This window comes from Colius striatus, chromosome 1 (genome assembly GCF_028858725.1).
Source record: "Colius striatus isolate bColStr4 chromosome 1, bColStr4.1.hap1, whole genome shotgun sequence".
Classification (NCBI taxonomy): Eukaryota; Metazoa; Chordata; class Aves; order Coliiformes; family Coliidae; genus Colius; species Colius striatus.
Genome location: NC_084759.1, coordinates 81,917,388 through 81,936,003, shown reverse-complemented (window position 1 = coordinate 81,936,003; position 18,616 = coordinate 81,917,388). Strand labels below are relative to the sequence as shown.

General features: G+C 44.1%; 1 protein-coding gene across 1 annotated transcript; it reads right to left on the bottom strand.

The window, feature by feature from the left end:
* Window positions 1–7,038: 7,038 nt before the first annotated feature.
* LOC104559055 (organic solute transporter subunit alpha) lies at window positions 7,039–18,226 on the bottom strand. Its single transcript, XM_061988593.1, has 8 exons — window positions 18,084–18,226; window positions 16,581–16,732; window positions 16,391–16,464; window positions 14,663–14,821; window positions 11,873–11,984; window positions 10,872–11,018; window positions 9,390–9,495; window positions 7,039–8,927 (listed from the first exon to the last, which is right to left on the bottom strand). Exons 1-8 carry the CDS (start codon window positions 18,160–18,162, stop codon window positions 8,761–8,763), a joined length of 996 nt encoding a protein of 331 aa, XP_061844577.1. The 5' UTR covers window positions 18,163–18,226; the 3' UTR covers window positions 7,039–8,760.
* Window positions 18,227–18,616: the final 390 nt, after the last annotated feature.

The window sequence follows — 18,616 nt, the reverse complement described above, 5'->3', positions numbered from 1 at the left end:
TGCTGGAGTGACAAGCCAGGTTCGTGTATCACTTTTTGCAGATGTTCCTCACAGCAACTGAAATGAGCCATCCTCTGAAATTAAAGACGGCAAGACTAAGTTAACTATAAATGAACGCAAAGAAATTGAGCTTAGTGTACCAATAATAAATTGAAAGCTCACCAATGAAGGCAGGAAACCGCAATAAAAATGCAATGTACGCAGAACGAGACTGCGCATCCAAGAATATCTTGCCTCCAGTGGGAAAAGCGTTCAACTACACCCCAGCACCTGTAAAGAAAGGTAAGAAAGCGCAGTTTAAGTGTGCCATCTAGTGACCCGCGTACGCTTGACTGAGGAATGCCTATGGATGAGTCAGGGCTTGCAGCGCCTATATAAAGGAATTCCTAGAGTTTCTCTTTTCCAGAACGTCTGTGTGCCCCAGATGTTACGCTGAATGCTTCAAACTGCAGTTGGTGATAGTCTGGCTATTGGAGAAGGTAAGAAGGAGTGAGTTCAGCCTTTAGAGGCTACTTAGTCTTACATGAAGTCACTGAACAGTGATAGTCACTCTGTAATTTGTGAAATAACTGCTTTACCCTGTGGGCGTTACAATCAATTCCTCATCCATGAAGAAATGTGGAAAGAGGAGGGGGAGGAGGGAGGGGTGCCATCCACTTATTTTCTCATATTCCATCTTTTACTTCCTTTTTAACCAGAGTGAGGAATTATGTCAAACACAACGATTTTGACTCCATGAATGGAATGCGGTTCCTTCTCAAGGTATAGTATTAAATCACCTGGAGAAACCGTAGAATAAAAATAAATTAAATGAGGATAAATTATATTTCCCATCGTGGCATAAATGTAAAGAGGAGACTGAGGGGGGACCTCATTAATAGCTGGAAATACAAGGAAATACAAGGAAACTACAAATGGCTCAGGGATGGGGATGGCTCTTGCAGATTACCAGGCTGTCAGCTTGTAGCTTCCCAGGAATACAGGAATTCAGGCAGGGGAGAAGATGGTAGGTCAAATTTTTATCATCTCTCACAGGGATTCTTCAACCAGTTTCAGGTGGCAGAAGAATGCAGACAGAAGATGAGAAAATTTGGAAGTAATTAATCACATGATTTTAAAGAAAAACCCAGCAGCCAGCTGGCACTTCTCTCACCTCTCCTTATGAGAGGGTTTCTTACTCACATGAGATTGCTTATTCACATGGAGGGAAAGCACCAGTAGCAAGATTTGTCTCAGCTACCAGTGTTTACAGAGTCAGTGTCATGGAAATCTATTTAGACTGTCAGTGGAAATCCAGCTTGAGGATGGGATAAAGTCAGTAATATTAGCCAAATCCCATTAAACTAATAAAGGATTCAGATCTCTTCCTCAAAAAGAGCCATTCAAAGGGTGAGTTTAAGTCTAGAAAATTAAGAATGATAAGTCCAAATTAAAGCCTTTTCATCTCTCTCCATTTATCACCGTTCTTTTCCTTGAGGGAGAGATGGGCTAAAGTGATGATGAGGCGTTGGTATGATACTAGCATCATTTCTTCTTTAACATTACAAAAGTAATTAAAATCCTATTACAATCATTACAAGAAAAAAAAATATTTTTTTGGAAGGAATTGTCGAACACAGTTTTACTGGAGAAGCTGCAGCCAAGGGGACCATCTGGCAGAAGCAAGGTTAACCTGAGGCCAGTTGTATGAGGTCCAACAAGGTTAAGTGCCAGATCCTTCATTTGGGTCATGACAACCCCATGCAACGGTACAGGCTTGGGGCAGAGTGGCTGGAAAGCTTCCCAGAGGAAAAGGACTGAGGGTGTTGGTCAACACCCATCTGAACATGAGCCAGAAGTGTGCCCAGGTGGCCAAAAAGGCCAATGGCATCCTGGCTTGTATCAGAAATAGTGTGGCCAGCAGGGACAAGGAAGTGACTTTCCCCTTGTACTTGGCACTGGTGAGGCTGCATCTTGAATACTGTGTTCAGTTTTCAGCCCCTCACTACAAGAGGGACATTGAGGTGCTGGAGCTTGTCCAGAGATGGGCAACAAAGCTGGTGAAGGGTCTGGAGAACAAATCTTGTGAGGAGCAGCTGAGGGAACTGAGGCTGTTTAGCCTGAAGGAGACTGAGGAGAGACTTTATCACTCTCTACAGCTACCTGAAAGGAGGCTGTGGCAAGACAGGGGTCAGTCTCTTCTCCCAAGTAACAAGAGATAGAACCAAGTAACAAGAGAAAATGGCCTCAAGTTGTGTCAGGGAAGGATTAGAATGGAGACTAGAGAAAATTTTTTCACCAAAAAAGTCATCAAGCACTGGCACAGGCTGCCCAGGGAAGTGGTTGGGTCACCATCTCTGGAGGTATTTAAAAGCCGTGTAGATGTGTCACTTGGGGACATGGTTTAGTGGTGGACAAGGCAGTGTTAACTTTACAGTTGGACTCAATGACCTTAAGAGTCTTTTCCAACCTAAGCTATTCTATGATTCAATAGTTCTTATTCCACTTGGCTACTGCTGGCTGCTGCCTTGTAATGTGACTAACTGCATTGGCTGAACAAAGCACATGCCTGCCTAGCTTCAAAGAGGTAGATGTCTGCTGGGCCAGTGCTTAACAGGAGGTCAATTTATATTAAAACCAGTTTAATAGCCCCGGTGGTGATTTGGAAATATCACTGTAAAAATGATAGTCAAAGAGTTTTTATGTTGGATTGGACATAACTCCCTAAACCCTTCATTTAAGATGTTCTGCTTATTGTACATATGTTACTTCATATGGCTTTGATACCCATTTTTTATGTCACTTGGTTAAATCTGTAGTTAAAATTAGATAAATTAGAGGGATTTGTTTGTGTATGTGTGCACACACTGAGAGAATTAGCAAGAGTTAATAATTTTTATATTTTTTCTTTTCAGTACTGCTGGGTAGTAAAGTGGTTTCCATTTGCCATCCACAATTTGCTGGTAAGAGACCAACGAACACTTAACTCATTGCTATTTTAAGGGACTACTATTAGTGCTGAGACGCTGGCTGATTTTCTGATGCATAATTATAGTGACAGCAAATACCATCAAAAACTCACAGCCACTTACCTGAGAGTTCAGAGCTGCCTTTAGCCCTCAGCAGTCAGCCAAACAAGGGAACATCTCACCAGGAGACTTTGTCAAATGTCTCCCATTTCAGTGGCAGGGGCCATTCTCCTGTTCAAGTAGTCTGTGGGCATGAGGCTACAGTCTTTAGGCCACCGAGAAAATGTCAAAGAAGGGAGGAGGGAGCATGGGAGAAGAATTTGCCTAGTAGAAAGCAGTACATAACCAAAAGGATAAGAGAAGGAAGGAAGGAAGGAAGAGGGAGAGAGAGAGAGAGAGTGAGAGATAGTTGAGCTTTATCCCCTTAACATTATTCACAGGCAGACAACAGGCAGGACTTGGTCTGAAAGATGATCTAATGGGTTTGATCTTCCTTGCTTTTGCACTGTGGGTTCTTCAGCAACTCCCAAGGCAGTTGGCATTGCAGAAAATATTATCCCCAAGTTGCCAGGTGTGTCTTTTGTAACACAGTGGCTGCTCAGTAAGGAGTGAAATGGCCAGTGCATTTCTTGAGGAACCAGAGCTTGAAATATGATCCTTTCTGGAAGTAAAGATAAAGCACGTAGGGAAAATAAAGAGCTTCAGAAAAATAAGCAATCCTCATTAGTCCCTCAGACCCACTTGCTCATGCTCTCTTTTTCACATTATTAGCAGCAAAGTGGGAATGCTCCACACAAGAGCATTAATCCAATAAAAGAATTCCCAAGTGCTGACTCACACTTACCCAAAGCGCAATTCCTACCTCACTGCAAACAGTTGCCGTGGATATCCATGGACGTGTGAGAAGACAGGACTGTGCAGAGAGAATCATATTTCCCTCCTAAGGCTTCCTGGGGCAAACTTTCTGCCTAAAAGATGCTGATTGATAAAGTCTAGTGAGATCAGATGCCATTTAAAGCTACTCTAGACTTGCTGGCTTGCTTTTTTGTGGGAGGTTCTACTTAGAGGTCTTAAGAGTTTAATGGTAATGTGGTGACAAAAGGCAACGGAAAGCCCCTTGTGCTAATAGTTGGCAAGCAAAGCTCATGTACCATGTTGTGCGCCACTGTGCCTGTGGCCAAAACCAGTCTGCTTCTAGACTAGATGTTAACCTAGATAATATACCTGTGCCCTGCTGCTCACTGCCTGCTCACATGGAACACACTCTTCCGCTGTCCGTCACATGGTTCTTGTCAATAAGCTGCAGTATACTCACACCAGCAGGACTAATAACACCATTTGGTGGAGTTGACTCAGCTACCAGAAGTTAAGTCACTCTTCCCCCTTGAACACTTTGTGGTGAGAGGCCAGTAATGCACTGAGATGTACAAATGCTGTGCTATAAGCTATAAGGGTAGCATCATTTACCACAAATAATACCTGGTTTAGATCAGCTGATATGGGCAAGGAAGCTGGTGAAAGGTCTGGAGAACAAGTCATGTGAGAGGCAGCTGAGGGAACTCAGCAGGTACAACAGGTACAAGCTGGGGGTTGACCTGCTGGACAGCAGCTCTGTGAAGAGGGACCTGAGAGTTCTGGTTGTTAATAAAGTAAACATGAGCCAGCAATGTGCCCTTGTGGCCAAGAAGGCCAATGGCATGCTGGGATGCATCAAGAAGAGTGTGCCTAGCTCCAGCAGGTCAAGGGAGGTTCTCCTCCCCCTCTACTCTGCCCTGGTGAGGCCTCATCTGGAGTCCTGTGTTCCAGTTATGGGCTCCCCAGCTCAAGAGGGACAGAGAACTTCTGGAGAGAGTCCAGCGCAGGGCCACCAGGATGATCAGGGGACTGAAGCATTGTCCGTATGAGGAAAGGCTGCGGGAACTGGGGCTGTTTAGTGTGGAGGAGAGGAAATTGAGGGGGGATCTCAGTGACACAAGTATTTAAAAGGTGAATGTCAAGAAGCACTTTTTTCTGTAGTGTCTAGTGACAGGACAAGGGGTAACAGACATAAGATGGAACATAAAAAGTTCCACTTAAACATAAGGAAAAACTATTTTACTGTGAGGGTGAGGGAGCCCTGGCACAGGCTGCCCAGGGAGGGTGTGGAGTCTCCTTCTCTGGAGGTCTTCAAAACCCATCTGGACACATTCCTGTGTGATCTGACCTAGGTGGACCTGCTTTAGCAGTGTGGACTGGATGATCTCTAGTGGTCAATTCCAACTCCTACCATTCTGTGATTCTGTGAGACTGTGTGAACTGGTGTTGTTAGCCTGGAGAAGAGGAGACTGGTGGGACACCCCATAACTACAAGGAAGTTGTAGCAAGATGGGGGTCAGTCTCTTCTCCCAAGCAAATAATGCTAGAACAAGAGGAAACGGCCTCAAATTGCAGCAGGGGAGGTTTAGATTGGACATTACAAAGAACTTTTTCACTGATAGGTGTTTAACACTTGCACAGGTTGCCCAGCGAGATATTGAAGGCACCATGCCTTGAAATATTGAAAGATATTGAAAGATGAGATGCTGAGGGACATGGTTTAGTGGTGGGCTTGGCAGTGTGAGGTTAGTGGTTTACCTCAATCTTAAAAGTCTTTTCCAACCAAAACTATTCTTTGATTCTATATTCTATGATTCTGATAATACATAGAAGTGGTGATGATCAGGTTTATATAAATACTTGAAACTTTAAGGTGGGAAATACATTTGTGTTTTCCAACTACATTTGTTTCTCCAATGTACACATCTGCTTTCTAATTAATTTTCCTACCTAGACAACCTTTCTTTCTAAATACTACAGGGCATTCACATTCCTAAGAATGCCTTTAAGGATGAGAACATCCCTTTCCTGGGAATGTGCATTTTAAAGCTTGCAGAACTCAGGCTAAAAGTATAGTCTGAAATGACAGTTTATGATCTCTTTTCAGAGATAATAGAAGCAAGTGATTCTGAGAAAGTCTATATTGACAGGAAGAATAAGAAACAAATAAAGCACCTTTCAAAATAAAAAGAAAGACTCATAGCCCTGGAAAATAATGGTTCAATTTTTCCACATTAAAAGTACAAGTCTGGGGAGAACCAATCTAAACAAATACTAGAAGGCCCTACACAGAAGATAGTGATAGGATATTAATAGAGCTCTAGGGAAACCAAGCACACCATTTTCATGCCAAGGAAATTAGTCCTTCTACCATTAGCCTTTACATAGGTTTTGATGTTATACCATGTGTTAATTATTTCCAAATCACAAGCACAAACACTCACCCTGATTGGAAAATTAGCAGATTTCAAACTCAGGTAATTTCCCCCTAATGAGGAACTTGTTGAACTGAATTTAACAATTAGCTCACACCCTTTGCTGTCTGGGTACAGCAAGGCAACAGGGATACACTGAAACTCACCTATTTTGGCAATGTGTAAGAAAGGATGAATATAGACTTAGAAGTTGTTTTCATGCTATTTCTCACTCCTCGTTTGTTGTTAAGGTAATGATTCTCAAAGTGTTATAGAGAAGGAGATGCTACCCATACTGAATAGTCTCAAAAATAATTTGCAGTGTTCTCATTTCAAGAGCACCTGAATGAATGGACTGTGATGTAGGCCACCTGCTACCTCTGGCTACTAGCTCCTTGGTGCCTTCCTAGACACCACGTATCAACTAGGCAGGCTGCAGTTATTGGTCTGAGCCAGAGGTGGGAAAGAAATTCTTAATTTAAAAAGCTCCAAAAAGGAAAAAAACCAAAAGTAATAATAAGAACCATGCATTCTGCTACACTAACATAAGCTGTAAGTCAGGAAAGCTCTTAGGCACATTTTTAAGATAAAGTATGCCAAATTTTGCTCTGAAAAGGGTTCTATGCAAGTAATTGGTTTTTGGAATGTTCATGACTGTACATGGTAAAAAGAAATGTTTTTGCTGCCAAATAATGGAATCTGCTTGACAATCACCATGGTACTTTTTATTGCTGAATATGTCAGATGAAGATCACAACAAATATTAAATGTCTATCCAAAAGCACAACAACTAGAGAAACCTGTGGCTAAATTGGACCCACACTGATGTTTACAAGTCTGGAGGAGATTGAGGGGAGATCTTATTAACATTTATAAATATCTGAAGGGTGGGTGTCAGGAGGTTGGGACATCTCTTTTTTCTACAGTAGATAGTAACAGGACAAGGGGTAATGGAATGAAGCTGGAACACAAAAAGTTCCACTTAAACATAAGAAAAAGCTATTTCACTGTGAGGGTGAGGGAGCCCTGGCACAGGCTGCCCAGAGGGGTTGTGGAGTCTCCTTCCTTGGAGGTCTTCAAGACCCACCTGGACATGTTCCTGTGCGACCTGATCTAGGTGAACCTTCTTCTGCAGGGGGGTTGGACTATATGATCTCTAAAGGTCCCTTCCAACCCCTACCATTCCATGATTCTATGACAGATACCAAATCAGCAGCAAAGTATGATGATTGATTCTTCCTGTGCCCCAGCAGCTGCCTTCACTAGGCCCTACAAGGGCCACCACTTCTCCATCTGTTTCCAAATGCATGGCACATGGATCTGTTCTTCCATGACACAGATCTCAACCACCAAGACATGCCCCTTACAGAACTGCTACCCAAAATATTTTCCAGTAATACTGATTTGTGTCATTTTCTCTAGTAATTAAAGTGTTTTCCACAGCAATTCACAAAGATTCCTTACCAACTCAAAACATTTTATTTTCCAGTTCCAAAGCTGCTTGAACTAACAGCCAATCACTCCCAATGCCATAATGAAACTCAATACTGCTCTTCAAGTCCTTGTATGCACCCATGGCTTAGACTATACTGATATAAAGCAATGTTGGGAATGATGTGCTAATAGCCATAATGTTAATATACATTAAGATTTCTCATCTTAGGGATACGTTAGCTGATCCCAGTTAATTCTACTGACACTGTAATGTGGAGTGAAAATTCCAGCTTCAATTATTTTTGAAGGGAAGGTTCATCCCTTTGAAGGGAAGGCCACCAAGATGATCAGGAGACTGCAGCATCTTCTTTATGAGGAAAGGCTGTGGGATCTGGGGCTGTTTAGCCTGGAGAAGAGGAGACTGAAGGGGAATCTCATTAATATTTAGAAATATCTAAATGGTGGCCCACTCTCTGGGCCTGGCCATCCAGACAGTTTTTTACCATGCAAAGAGTACACCCATCCAGCAGTGTCTCCAGGAGATTGATGTGGGAAACAATGTCAAAGGCTGTGCTTGAGTCCAACATTATCAACATCCACAGGCTTTCCCTCATCTCCTGAGTGAACCACTTTGTCATAGGAGGAGACAAAGGAGGAGACATAGGAGGTTAGTCAAGCAGATCTTGCATTAAGTTCCTCAGTCTTTTCCTCATCCTTTGTCACTATGTTTCCCCCCCTGCATCCAATAAAGAATGGAGATTCTCCTTAGCCCTTCTTTGGTTGCTAATATATGTATAGAAACATTGTCTTTTTTGGCACTAGCCAAACTTCTAGTTTGGCTTTGGGCCTCCCGATTTTCTCCCTGAAATCTTACTACATGGCATGATATGAAAACACTCACACCACGTATATATCACTGGAGAATAGTCGGGTTTAGCTTTCCACTAGTGCTCTTTCAGTATGCACAGCTCACAGGCATCTACGTCAGAAGCTCTTCTGAAATGGACACTGGCCATTTGTGGTGCAAGAATATATAAGCTCCTAAAGCTACAATTCCAGCTCCTACAGAACAGGAGCACAGAAGGCTTCTAAACCCTTGGCCATCCATCTTAATTAACTGAGCCATTCAGGATAATCTTGGGAGTCTGCTTGTTGTCCCCAGCTTCATCAGTAGTACACTCTGGAGGCTCTAGGTCACTATATCTTCTCCTGTAGAACACCCTTGATATTAGGGTTATCAGAAACATTTCCATGATGAGGAGCTGTTGGGATATATCTGCCCAAAAAAAAAAGACAAAGAAGAGCCCCCCAAAGGGGGAAATGACTATAAGACACTAAATTAATACCTGACTTATTTTCATCCATGCAAAAGGAAAAAATGTTACCATCCCGTTGCCATAATGGAGCGTCTCTCACACTTGGCAATAAAATCAGTTACAGAATTAGAGCATTGTCCATTGATAAACATGCCATGAACAATGCATCCAAAGCAGAAGAGATTTAACAGTAATTATGCATGTTGATTTCTTTTCCTCTCATTTCTGGTTCCAACTCTTCTCATTAACAAGATTTTCCCTGTGATTACGACAGCTCTTTTTTAAGTAAAAAATGAGATTCTCCAAATGCTATATGATCACAGGAAATTAGTATTTCAGGAAAATACCAGATATCCTGGTCAGCAACAATGAATTGGCACCTTTGCAAGCAAAGAAAGAACATCATTCCCAAAAGAACTTACATGCTCCTCTTGCTAACGAGGAGAGTGGTGGAGCACAGGAAATTATTCTTTGCATGGCCAAGATGTTGATAATAGCTGTCTGCAAGTGGTTCAGAATGAGAATAAACTGCACCAGAAAGAGAAAACAGATACCTTAGCTACCAGGAAAAGGCTTACAGTTCATACAATAATTCTGCTGTCATAACAGATCCTCTTCTGCCTCATTCCTATTTTCTTGCTCTTCTCCTCCTCTCATCTACCACATCTACCCACCATTCTGCCAAATTTATCTTAGGGCCAGGATGATGAGACTGCTCAGAATGCAAGTACTCAATGGTACCCTTTTTTAAAGTGTTTCTATCCAGCCCTTAACTTGGGAGGTGTAGTATGCATAGATCTCCCAGACAAGATTTTCCACAAGTGCTGAAGTCTGAATGATAGATAACAATGTTTTTAAAACTTGCTGTTAATCTGACCTATGAGCTATGTTCTCCCTTACTGGAGGAAGGATTCAAAGACAGATTTTTTTCTGTTGTCCCCTTTTTTTTTACCACAGCAGGGAGATGTGGTGTTCCCCAAGTTATATGAGAATGGCTTTTTTTGCCAGAAGATATGAAAGACTCTTCACATCTTGGGTTCAGCAACACTCACGCATCATACTACCTGCTATTCGCTGAGCTAGGCCTTCAGTGCCTTGGAGATGCCAAAGTGTGGCTCAAGCTGCTGGTGTAACTGCCCGAGTACAAAACCCTTGTGTTAACAGTTTGCCACCCTAAACCTGGATTCATCTTAATACAGCTTTGCAGGTGTGATTATTCTGCTCATTGCATTTATGCTTAATAATTTACTTAGCAGAAACCTTATTCTACATGTCTTGTTCAAGAAGTATGTATGCTCCAAGGATTCTACTGTACACTCTTCAGAGTAGTCTGGGCAGCCCTGACCTTAGGCTTTTTCAGTCTAACCTGTTTTGTTCTGTTCTTTACTATTTAAAGGTGCCCAGATAGTATTTTCATTATCTAACTTTGAAGTGCAGAATAGTCAAGAAAATTGTTGTCAAAACAGAGCATTGTGACATGCTGAAATAGTTTAAACAACAGCTATCCACACAGTGTTCCACATCCTCTCCTAGTTTTTAAAAGCAGACATCAGCACTTTAACATTGTGTTTCAGGATACTGCATCTACAAAGCTTCCTTCAGGCCCCACAGAAGGTACTGTTTTGATTTCAGTCGCCTAAAGATTAATAGATTTTATGTGGCATTCACATCTCCAGCACTCACAAAAGACTACAGGTAAATTGGCTCAAGCTGAAAGTGAACAACCACCAAAGACAGTGCTTCAAAGGGATGCAGCTTTCATCACATAAAATATACCTTTGCACAGTGTGTTTAATAGGGAGGAAAAAAATACTGTAACTTTTCAACAAAGGACCAGGAACCAGAGAGACAGTGTTATCTCAGCAGTTAAGAGACACTCTTATCAGAAATATTCAATTCCTCACCTGATAAAGAGCAAACTTTGGGATGATCTTCTTACAGACAAGGAGAGTCCTAACTTGTTGAAACATAATTGCAACTGGCCACAGAGCAAAAATGGTGAGGGCACCAATGAAGCAGCTAATCCATATTGCAGCTCCTTTGAGAGATAACTGAGAAGCAAATCAAACAAGCATACCTATAAAACTTTACAGTTCATTTTAGTATATCCAGGAAGAAACTGTGAATTGGATGATGGAGACGTTAAAATGCATGTTTCTGTCTCCATAGAGGTCAGAGCAGCTGCTGGGGTTTGTATGAGGAAACTGCACAGTACCAACTGGAGTGTTAGCACAGTGCTTTTACCGAACAGACACGACATGTTACCTTCCCATGTTCAGCCTGGGAAGGTAACAAGTGGCATAACACCTCACGCTGACTCCAGCAACATCTGGGGATGCTCAGCAGCTTCTGAGACCATATTCAGCATGACATCTCAGTGAAACAACAAACAACGTATTACTTTTAATTTGAGTTATCAGAGAGGTGCAGATACAGGCTCCTTCACCATCTTGCAGCCTACGTGGTACAAAGCAGAGGTATCTTTTATACTTTGCACATATAAAAATCACCATGATTTGCAAAAACCCTACAGAATTAGGCTTCCTGTTTACCTGTCAGTACATAAACTGGCTTCTTAAGGCTGTACCTTATAAAACACAGGGCAGGTACATCCCACAGTGCAACCTGCAGTCCCGCTATTCTAACCATACAAGGCAAGAAACACATCACAGCAAAATCTAATACCCAGCCCACCCTGACACCCAGTTTCTTTCCAAGAGAAACCAGGAAACTGAGAGCCTGGGGGAAAGCAGAAATCATAGGCTTCAGGGTCTCAAAAGAATGTAGTAAAGACTCACTTGGAAGTGCTCCCAGATTTCACCATTTGGTTGCAGGCTAAGATAATAACATCCACTCAAAAACCTACAGATTTTGTGGACTATCTTTAAATAAAATATTTACTTACATTGTGAGGGGTGTAATTGCCATCAGTCCAAAGCACTATTGACAAAAACATGAACACGGGTCGAAGGAAAGCAAACTGAAAGGTGCCCAGCTTTAGACAAAAGAGAGTTCGCCTGGCAAAAAAAAACCACAACCCAACACAAAAATCACATAGGTTAAGATCTTATTAGCAACATTAACAACATGTTTTGGATACTGTCAACTGCAAAACTTTTCCATTCCTGTAGCATGTGGCTAAAATCTGGGGAGGAACAGCTTCAAGATTAGAAAATCTTTCCAAGAATTACCCAGTGTTTATTTAGTAAAGTCTCTAAAAATAGTACTTTTCCTGCTCTGCAGCAATTATGTACCAATGAAAACTGGGGAAAGAGTGATGTCTTTCTCTGCCCTGAAGCTAATTGGAAAGCCAGTAACAGCATAACCGGTTTTTGGACAATACTGTCACTTGCTCTTGCCTTGCCTTACTGTCCGAGTTCTCCCACGCAACTGGGAAATTCAGCCTCCCTGTTCAGGCACCTCCTAGTCCTGTGGTCGATCAAGAAAGGGAATAATAGAAACACAGAATTGTTTTTATTGGAAAAAAACCCAACATTTAAGATCACTGAGTCTGACCACTAACCTCACACTGCCAAGCCCACCACTAAACCATGTCCCTCAGCACCTCATCGACATGGCTTTTAAATATCTCCAGGGACGGTGATTCCACCACCTCCCTGGGCAGCCTGTGCCAATCTCTTAACAACTCTCTCATTGAAAAAGTTCTACCTAATCTCCAATCTAAACCTCCCCTGCTGCAACTTGAGGCCATTTCCTCTTGTCCTATCACTCCTTACTTGGATGAAGAGACTGACCCCTCACTACAACCTTCCATGACAGTTGTGGAGCGTGATCATGTCTTCCCTCAGCCTCTTCTCCAGGTTAAACACTCACGTTCCCTCAGCCACTCCTCACAAGACTTCACCAGAGCCTTCAACAGCTTTGTTGCCCAACTCTGGACAGGCTCAAGCACCTCAATGTCCTTCTTGTAGTGAAGGGCCCAGAACTGAACACAATATTTGAGGTGCAGCCTCATCAGTGCAGAGTACAGGGGGACAATCACTGCCCTAGTCCTGTGGGTCACACTATTTCTGCTACAAGCCCAAAAAACCCCAATTGTACCCTGTAATGGGAAAAGTCTACAAGTCAGAGCAGAGACAGCAGATGTGTCTCCCAGTGCTACAGACATTGGAGAAGGAATCCTAAACCTTCTGCAGAGCAAAACTCCTTTTACTTTAAAACAGACAGCTGTCCTTCCTCCCAACAGCAGTAGGCACTATACAGATCCTGCAAGGTGTTAATAGTAGCTAATATCATCCTGTGTAAGCTGTCACTAGACTGATCAACAGGAGAGCATAGAAAAGGACAATCTCCCAGGCTCCCAGCTACTACAACCTATGCAGAGGGTGTCAGACACAAAACAAAACCAAATACACTGGTGACATGTTAGATCTATGTCACAACGTTGTCCCATGACATTTCTTCATCTCTGACTGCTGAAATGAACCTGAACCAATGCTCCACAAAAGTCAGTAGGAGTCCTTTAGGCCTGTATCAGTAGTTGCTGATTTTATGTCATTGCATTACATCCAGTTTTGGAGGTACATTTTCCAGTTGGTTTACTATCTATTCTTCCCCAGACCCCCTCCATGTGTTCTTCCATTAAAATAAAATGATGGAAACAAGAGTTGAAATTTTAATAGCAAATGAAGCAGTTCGAGGAAGAATTATTGCGGGCAAAAATAAGACTTTTTGCAAACACATCACAAACGGCTATGCTGCATTCTGTTTGCCACTTTCACTTCACCAGACCATAAAGCCCCTAAGGGCCCTCATGGAAAAGTCTCTGTCTTGCATGTTTAGTCCTTCAGCTTTTGCTTTTAATGAGAGAAACATTCTCCTACTCTATGCCAGTAGGAAAGCCCTGGGAAATACGTGAGGCTTCCAGGCTGCAGAGCAGCGTGTATATGGCAGGGTGATGCTACTCAGAGGAGGAGCCCCACCAGGCAGTGCTCAAAGGACACAGGGTTTGAGCCACAGCACATTGTCTCCTGTAGTTGCAGCTCTCTGTCCTCACCCCACTTCTCAAAGGTACATTAATACTAAGTTTACTAGAAGAAAATATTTGCTCCTGCCTCATCAGACAATGCCATTTCATTGTGATCAAATCTTTCCGGGTATCGTATCTTTTTGTTGTTGTTCTAAAAATCATTTTAATCTGAAGTAGTTTTAAAGTAAAAATCAGAATGAAACATTTCAATTTCACCTAAGTAAGAGAAATTTTCCTTCAAGACAGCCTCAATTTGACAATTCTGCTTGTGAAAAATATCCAATATGAAGACATTTCTTCCCTTCTGGAAAGAAAAGAAACAGAACTCTCAGTTATTAGGTTTTTGGGAGTAGAAATTCCTCCTCCCACACACCACTGCTTACTATAGAAATGGTTTCTTGGAAGGGAATGGGATTAGTTGGAGAGATACCAGATTGTTTAACGTTACTGTGAGTGGGAATGCTGCACTGGTTTAAACTGAAAGAGCTCATGCTCTCGGCTCTTGCGCAAAGCTCTGCATTATAAAACTGAAATAAATTCCTGTTGGTGTACAGTCCCAAAGTGATGGCACTGTTTAAAAGAGACAGCTTGAGACTGACTTTCGGGAAGCAGGGAGGCCCTTTGCTGTAAGCTTGGCCTCACCAAGTTGGATGAATTCCAGCAGCCCTTTTCCAGCTTAAAGAGAAATCTTAAAGGGCAACTCACCTAGTGATGCGCACATGAGGGAGGCAAAGGCAGCAGCAGCAGCAGGGGCCGGTGCTGATCTTGAAGTGACTGTTTTCAAACCGCCTGAGGAGCAGCTTTTGACCACCACACTCCTTAATCATCATCACCAGGAACTTGTGGATAACTATGGCAAAAAATCTAGGAGAGGGACAAAATGACGGCTTGAACTTGCCTATGTGTGTCTCATATGCCTGCGCAGACCACCGCTGCCTTCTGTCCAGGGTTTTTACAGCTTAGGCTTTAAAATCGAAGTTCTAGCACGAGCTGTGAAAAACCTTCACAAGATGCTTCCCACTCATCACCTTGGAGGACCAGATTTACCATAACCTCACTAAAAGAGGAATAAATTGAGGCATGGAGCAGGTGTGGGATTTCCCAAAGCTACACTGGTGGTTGGTGGCAGAGACAACACTAAAGCACAGGCTTTTCTGGCCCAAGTCATGGCAATATTGTCCTATCGATTACCGACTCCTGACTGGTTCAAACTTTAGAACAAGTCCTTTTCCTCCTCTAAAAAAAGCCAAACAAACAAGAAGCCAACCAAAGAAATTCAAACACAGCTAGGTTCGTAGAGATAGATACCATTGAAAGTGCTGGCCCACTCAGGATGTGGTTCCTCTGCAGCCAAAGTTGATCCAATCGCTGGCTGCTGCAACCCTACCTCTCCTTCCTTTACCAGCCACACATTCTCAACCCTTCCCAGAAGCAACAGATTGTGCAATTGCCCTTTCCTCTTTGTCCCAAGTTGACTTAAGGAATTAATTCACTGAAATCCAATCTCATCAAATAAAAGAAGTCCTCTTCAGGTGTGCTGCCTCCTTGAAGGAGCTTGCTGTGTGGCTGGAGAATGAGTGGCAGCAGCTGCAAGTGAGGGGATGCAAACCTACAGCTTGGGCAAGGGAGGAGGGGGTATTCAGACAGGCTTGAAATCCTACAGCCTTGAATCCTTGGAACTTTCCGGCAATCTGCACTACCTGCATAAATTGCTGCATGCTAACTATACCCTGCTACTGTGTTTTTCCTCCTTTTTTACTCACTTAGCAAATACAGTGAGATGAGGTGAGGCTATTTATGACAGTCTGGGATACTGTCCTGCAGTGGGTTCCAAAAATCATCTCGAAATCAATGGTGGAGTGCCCAAGGCCACAACGTTCTCCTGCCTGGCTCTGCCTACCAAGGCTGTGCCATCACCTCCAGAAAGCAAGGACCACATTTCTCCCTTCTTCTCAGTGCATGTCAGAGCTGTCATGCTCGTACAGAAAGTGCTTGTACCAGGACAACTGTGGAACATTTTTACATTGATATACTCATTGGAGGTTCACTTGCCACCATTAATAATATACCTCCATGGCTCGTAATTAGTAAAAGCACAGAGAAGTCATCATAGGTCAGAATCTCACTCCACATGACAGGCAGAGAGAGGAAAGAAACAGTACTGCTTCAAAGCCACTGTCAATCTGAGGGATCCATTACATGCAAGTCACAGATCGCTCATACTGAGGTTCCCACACTAGGGGACTGCAGCACTGGGAACTGCTTCAGTATTTTCCACCTCCCAGAAAAGAGCTGCCAAGAGATTTCAACTCAAACCAAAAATTACTAAATTGTTAAATTTACAAAATGACTGTGTTTACTGAGAGCAGCAGATGTTTAAAGGGAAGAAATTCAGGGTTTGGGGCAATGTCTAGGAACACATAGAATACTCACACTGCTGCTGTGAAATCTGTAAACATTGTTGAACGAGGAATCCACATGCCAATGCACGAAGTAGTAGCGATCACCTACAGAGAAAGGGAGGAGGGTTGCACAAAGGGCAGAGATAAAGCAGGTTCATGCGGATTTTCAGGGAAACCCTATTTTCAACATGCAATTTCATCTCTTTTCCATTTTGACTTACTGGAGCTGCGGCATTAATCCAAATTATGATTGATCTTTTGGAGGAGGGGATTTTCTTGTAGATATAGATCACTTCCTCTATAAACACCAGATTGGCAATTAGCGTCATCAAAGTCAAGATTGCAAAGAGAAATCTCCCTGGTAGGTCAAGGCCTACAGAGATAGAAAAGAAAACTGACAGTTCAGATTTATTTCATAAGCATTCCAAACATTTAATGTAAAGACATCATCTCTGAGGAGGTCCTTCACCCTATATTCTGCAAAGACTTGCATTCATCCTTAGTGACGTAGATAAACCATTGTCTCCACAGGATGATTTAAATACTTGAGTTCATGATTAAACCTTTCCAGGATCCACAGGCAGCCTATGGGAAGATATGTCTCCGTGTTCTCAAAGCATTATGCAAAAGATCCCTTCAGAAGGGTGGTGTTCCAGGAAAAATGTCCTTAGATTAATGTGAATGAATACACAATACATTACTGAAAATCAATAGAGTAAATACATATTCTGGGAACTTTTCCAGGCAGACTACAAGCAAAAATGTATTTACTTGGTATCAGTTCTTTGCTTCCATTGTATGTTGACAGGCATGTTTGTGCCTAACTTCCTCAGGCAAGCAAACTTTTAGAAGCTCAGAAGACATCTGTGGAGCACATGAACAATCTAAGGATAAGCCCCTGATACCTCTACCCTGAAAGAAAACTTTATGCCTTCACCAAGTTCTTTTCACTTCTCCTTTAAAGATGGATATGAACATTTACCCACAGTCAACAGGTTTTATGTCTCCACTGACACTGGGAATGGATATTACTTTTATCCATGGCTGATGCTTGAGGTTTATTTTCTCGCAAGAAAGGTGCTTCCAGAGACAGAAGACAGCATTGCAGTGGAGTCAGGTTTAATTTAGAAGTCCATGCTCACCACCAGTGACTCCTCCTGTGGCCACAGCTTACCCGAAGGCATGCAGAACAGTGCCTGCAAAAGTGAACCTCTGCCCCAGACTCTTACCCTAACCTGCTCCACAAACCCCCAACACTTATTGACTTGGCTGCAGGAGGCGCAGCCCACACTGCACACAGGAGATATCACTGGACATCTCCACACCTCAAGAGCCACGGGAGAGCCCGAGACCAGAGGCGAGCCCATGGGCTGCTTCAGTGCCCAGTTCGGCGGGTAGCGGAGACGCCTTTTCGCCCCGCCGTTGCCTCCCACCCCCATCCACAGCTCTGGCCCGGACATCGTGCAGCCCTCTCTCCCGTCCCTGAAGCCAGGGGCAGTTCGGCGGGTGCCCGGCGGCTGCTTGCCTTCGCCCGGTGGATTTCCTCGCCGGGGCGGCGCGGCCGGCGGAGGCGGCGGCGGCACAAGGCGGGGGTAGCCGGCGGCGGCACAAGGCGGGGGTAGCCGGCGGCGGTGGGTGCAGAGGCCGGATGGCCGGGCCGATAACAGACGTGAGGCGGGTCCGCGTGGCAGCGCGCAGCCCCCTCTCGCTCCGGCCGCACTTACTCTGGAGAAGCTCCTGCGCGTAGGGCGGCTCGCTGTCGGCGCAGGACAGGTGGCGGGTGCCGTTCTCCTCGCCCTCCATGGCGGCCCGCCGCGGTGGCCCGGCCGTGCCCAGGGGACGGGAGTCGGTGCGCGCCCGCTGGTCCCTGGCGAGCGCCGGAGCCGCGGTGCCGCCCTGGCTGCGCGGGGCTGCCGAGGGCTGGTTAATGATTATCCTGGGAGCGGGGGCCCGGCGGGAGCGCCCGACCTCCGCGCCGCCGCCTGGCGCCCTCCTGCTCTGCCAGCAGCCTCTGCCCGGCCGTGCTCAGGGTGCTCTTGCAGAAGCCAGCAAGACCCCGCCATGGCCCCTGTCCCTAACCTGCACAGACCCAGGGTGTGAGGCACCTGGGGCCGGGTCTCGCACAGGACAGGCAGCCAGCCGAGGAAGGATGGTGAATCAGCCGAGGAGGGGGATGGATTCCCCAGTGCCAAGTCCAGCTTCGCATCAGCCCAGTCCACACAGCCCTGGGCATTGTACTTTCTGCAGGGACTTGTGG

Excerpts from the sequence above, each read along its gene's own strand:
- LOC104559055 (XM_061988593.1), bottom strand. The coding sequence starts at position 18,162 with ATGGAGGGCGAGGAGAACGGCACCCGCCACCTGTCCTGCGCCGACAGC. Across the intron at positions 11,019-11,872 it reads GCAATTACACCCCTCACAAT|TTATCTCTCAAAGGAGCTGC; the intron begins GTAAGTAAATAT and ends TTTGCTTCTCAG. Across the intron at positions 9,496-10,871 it reads CAAAGTTTGCTCTTTATCAG|TTTATTCTCATTCTGAACCA; the intron begins GTGAGGAATTGA and ends TTTCTGGTGCAG.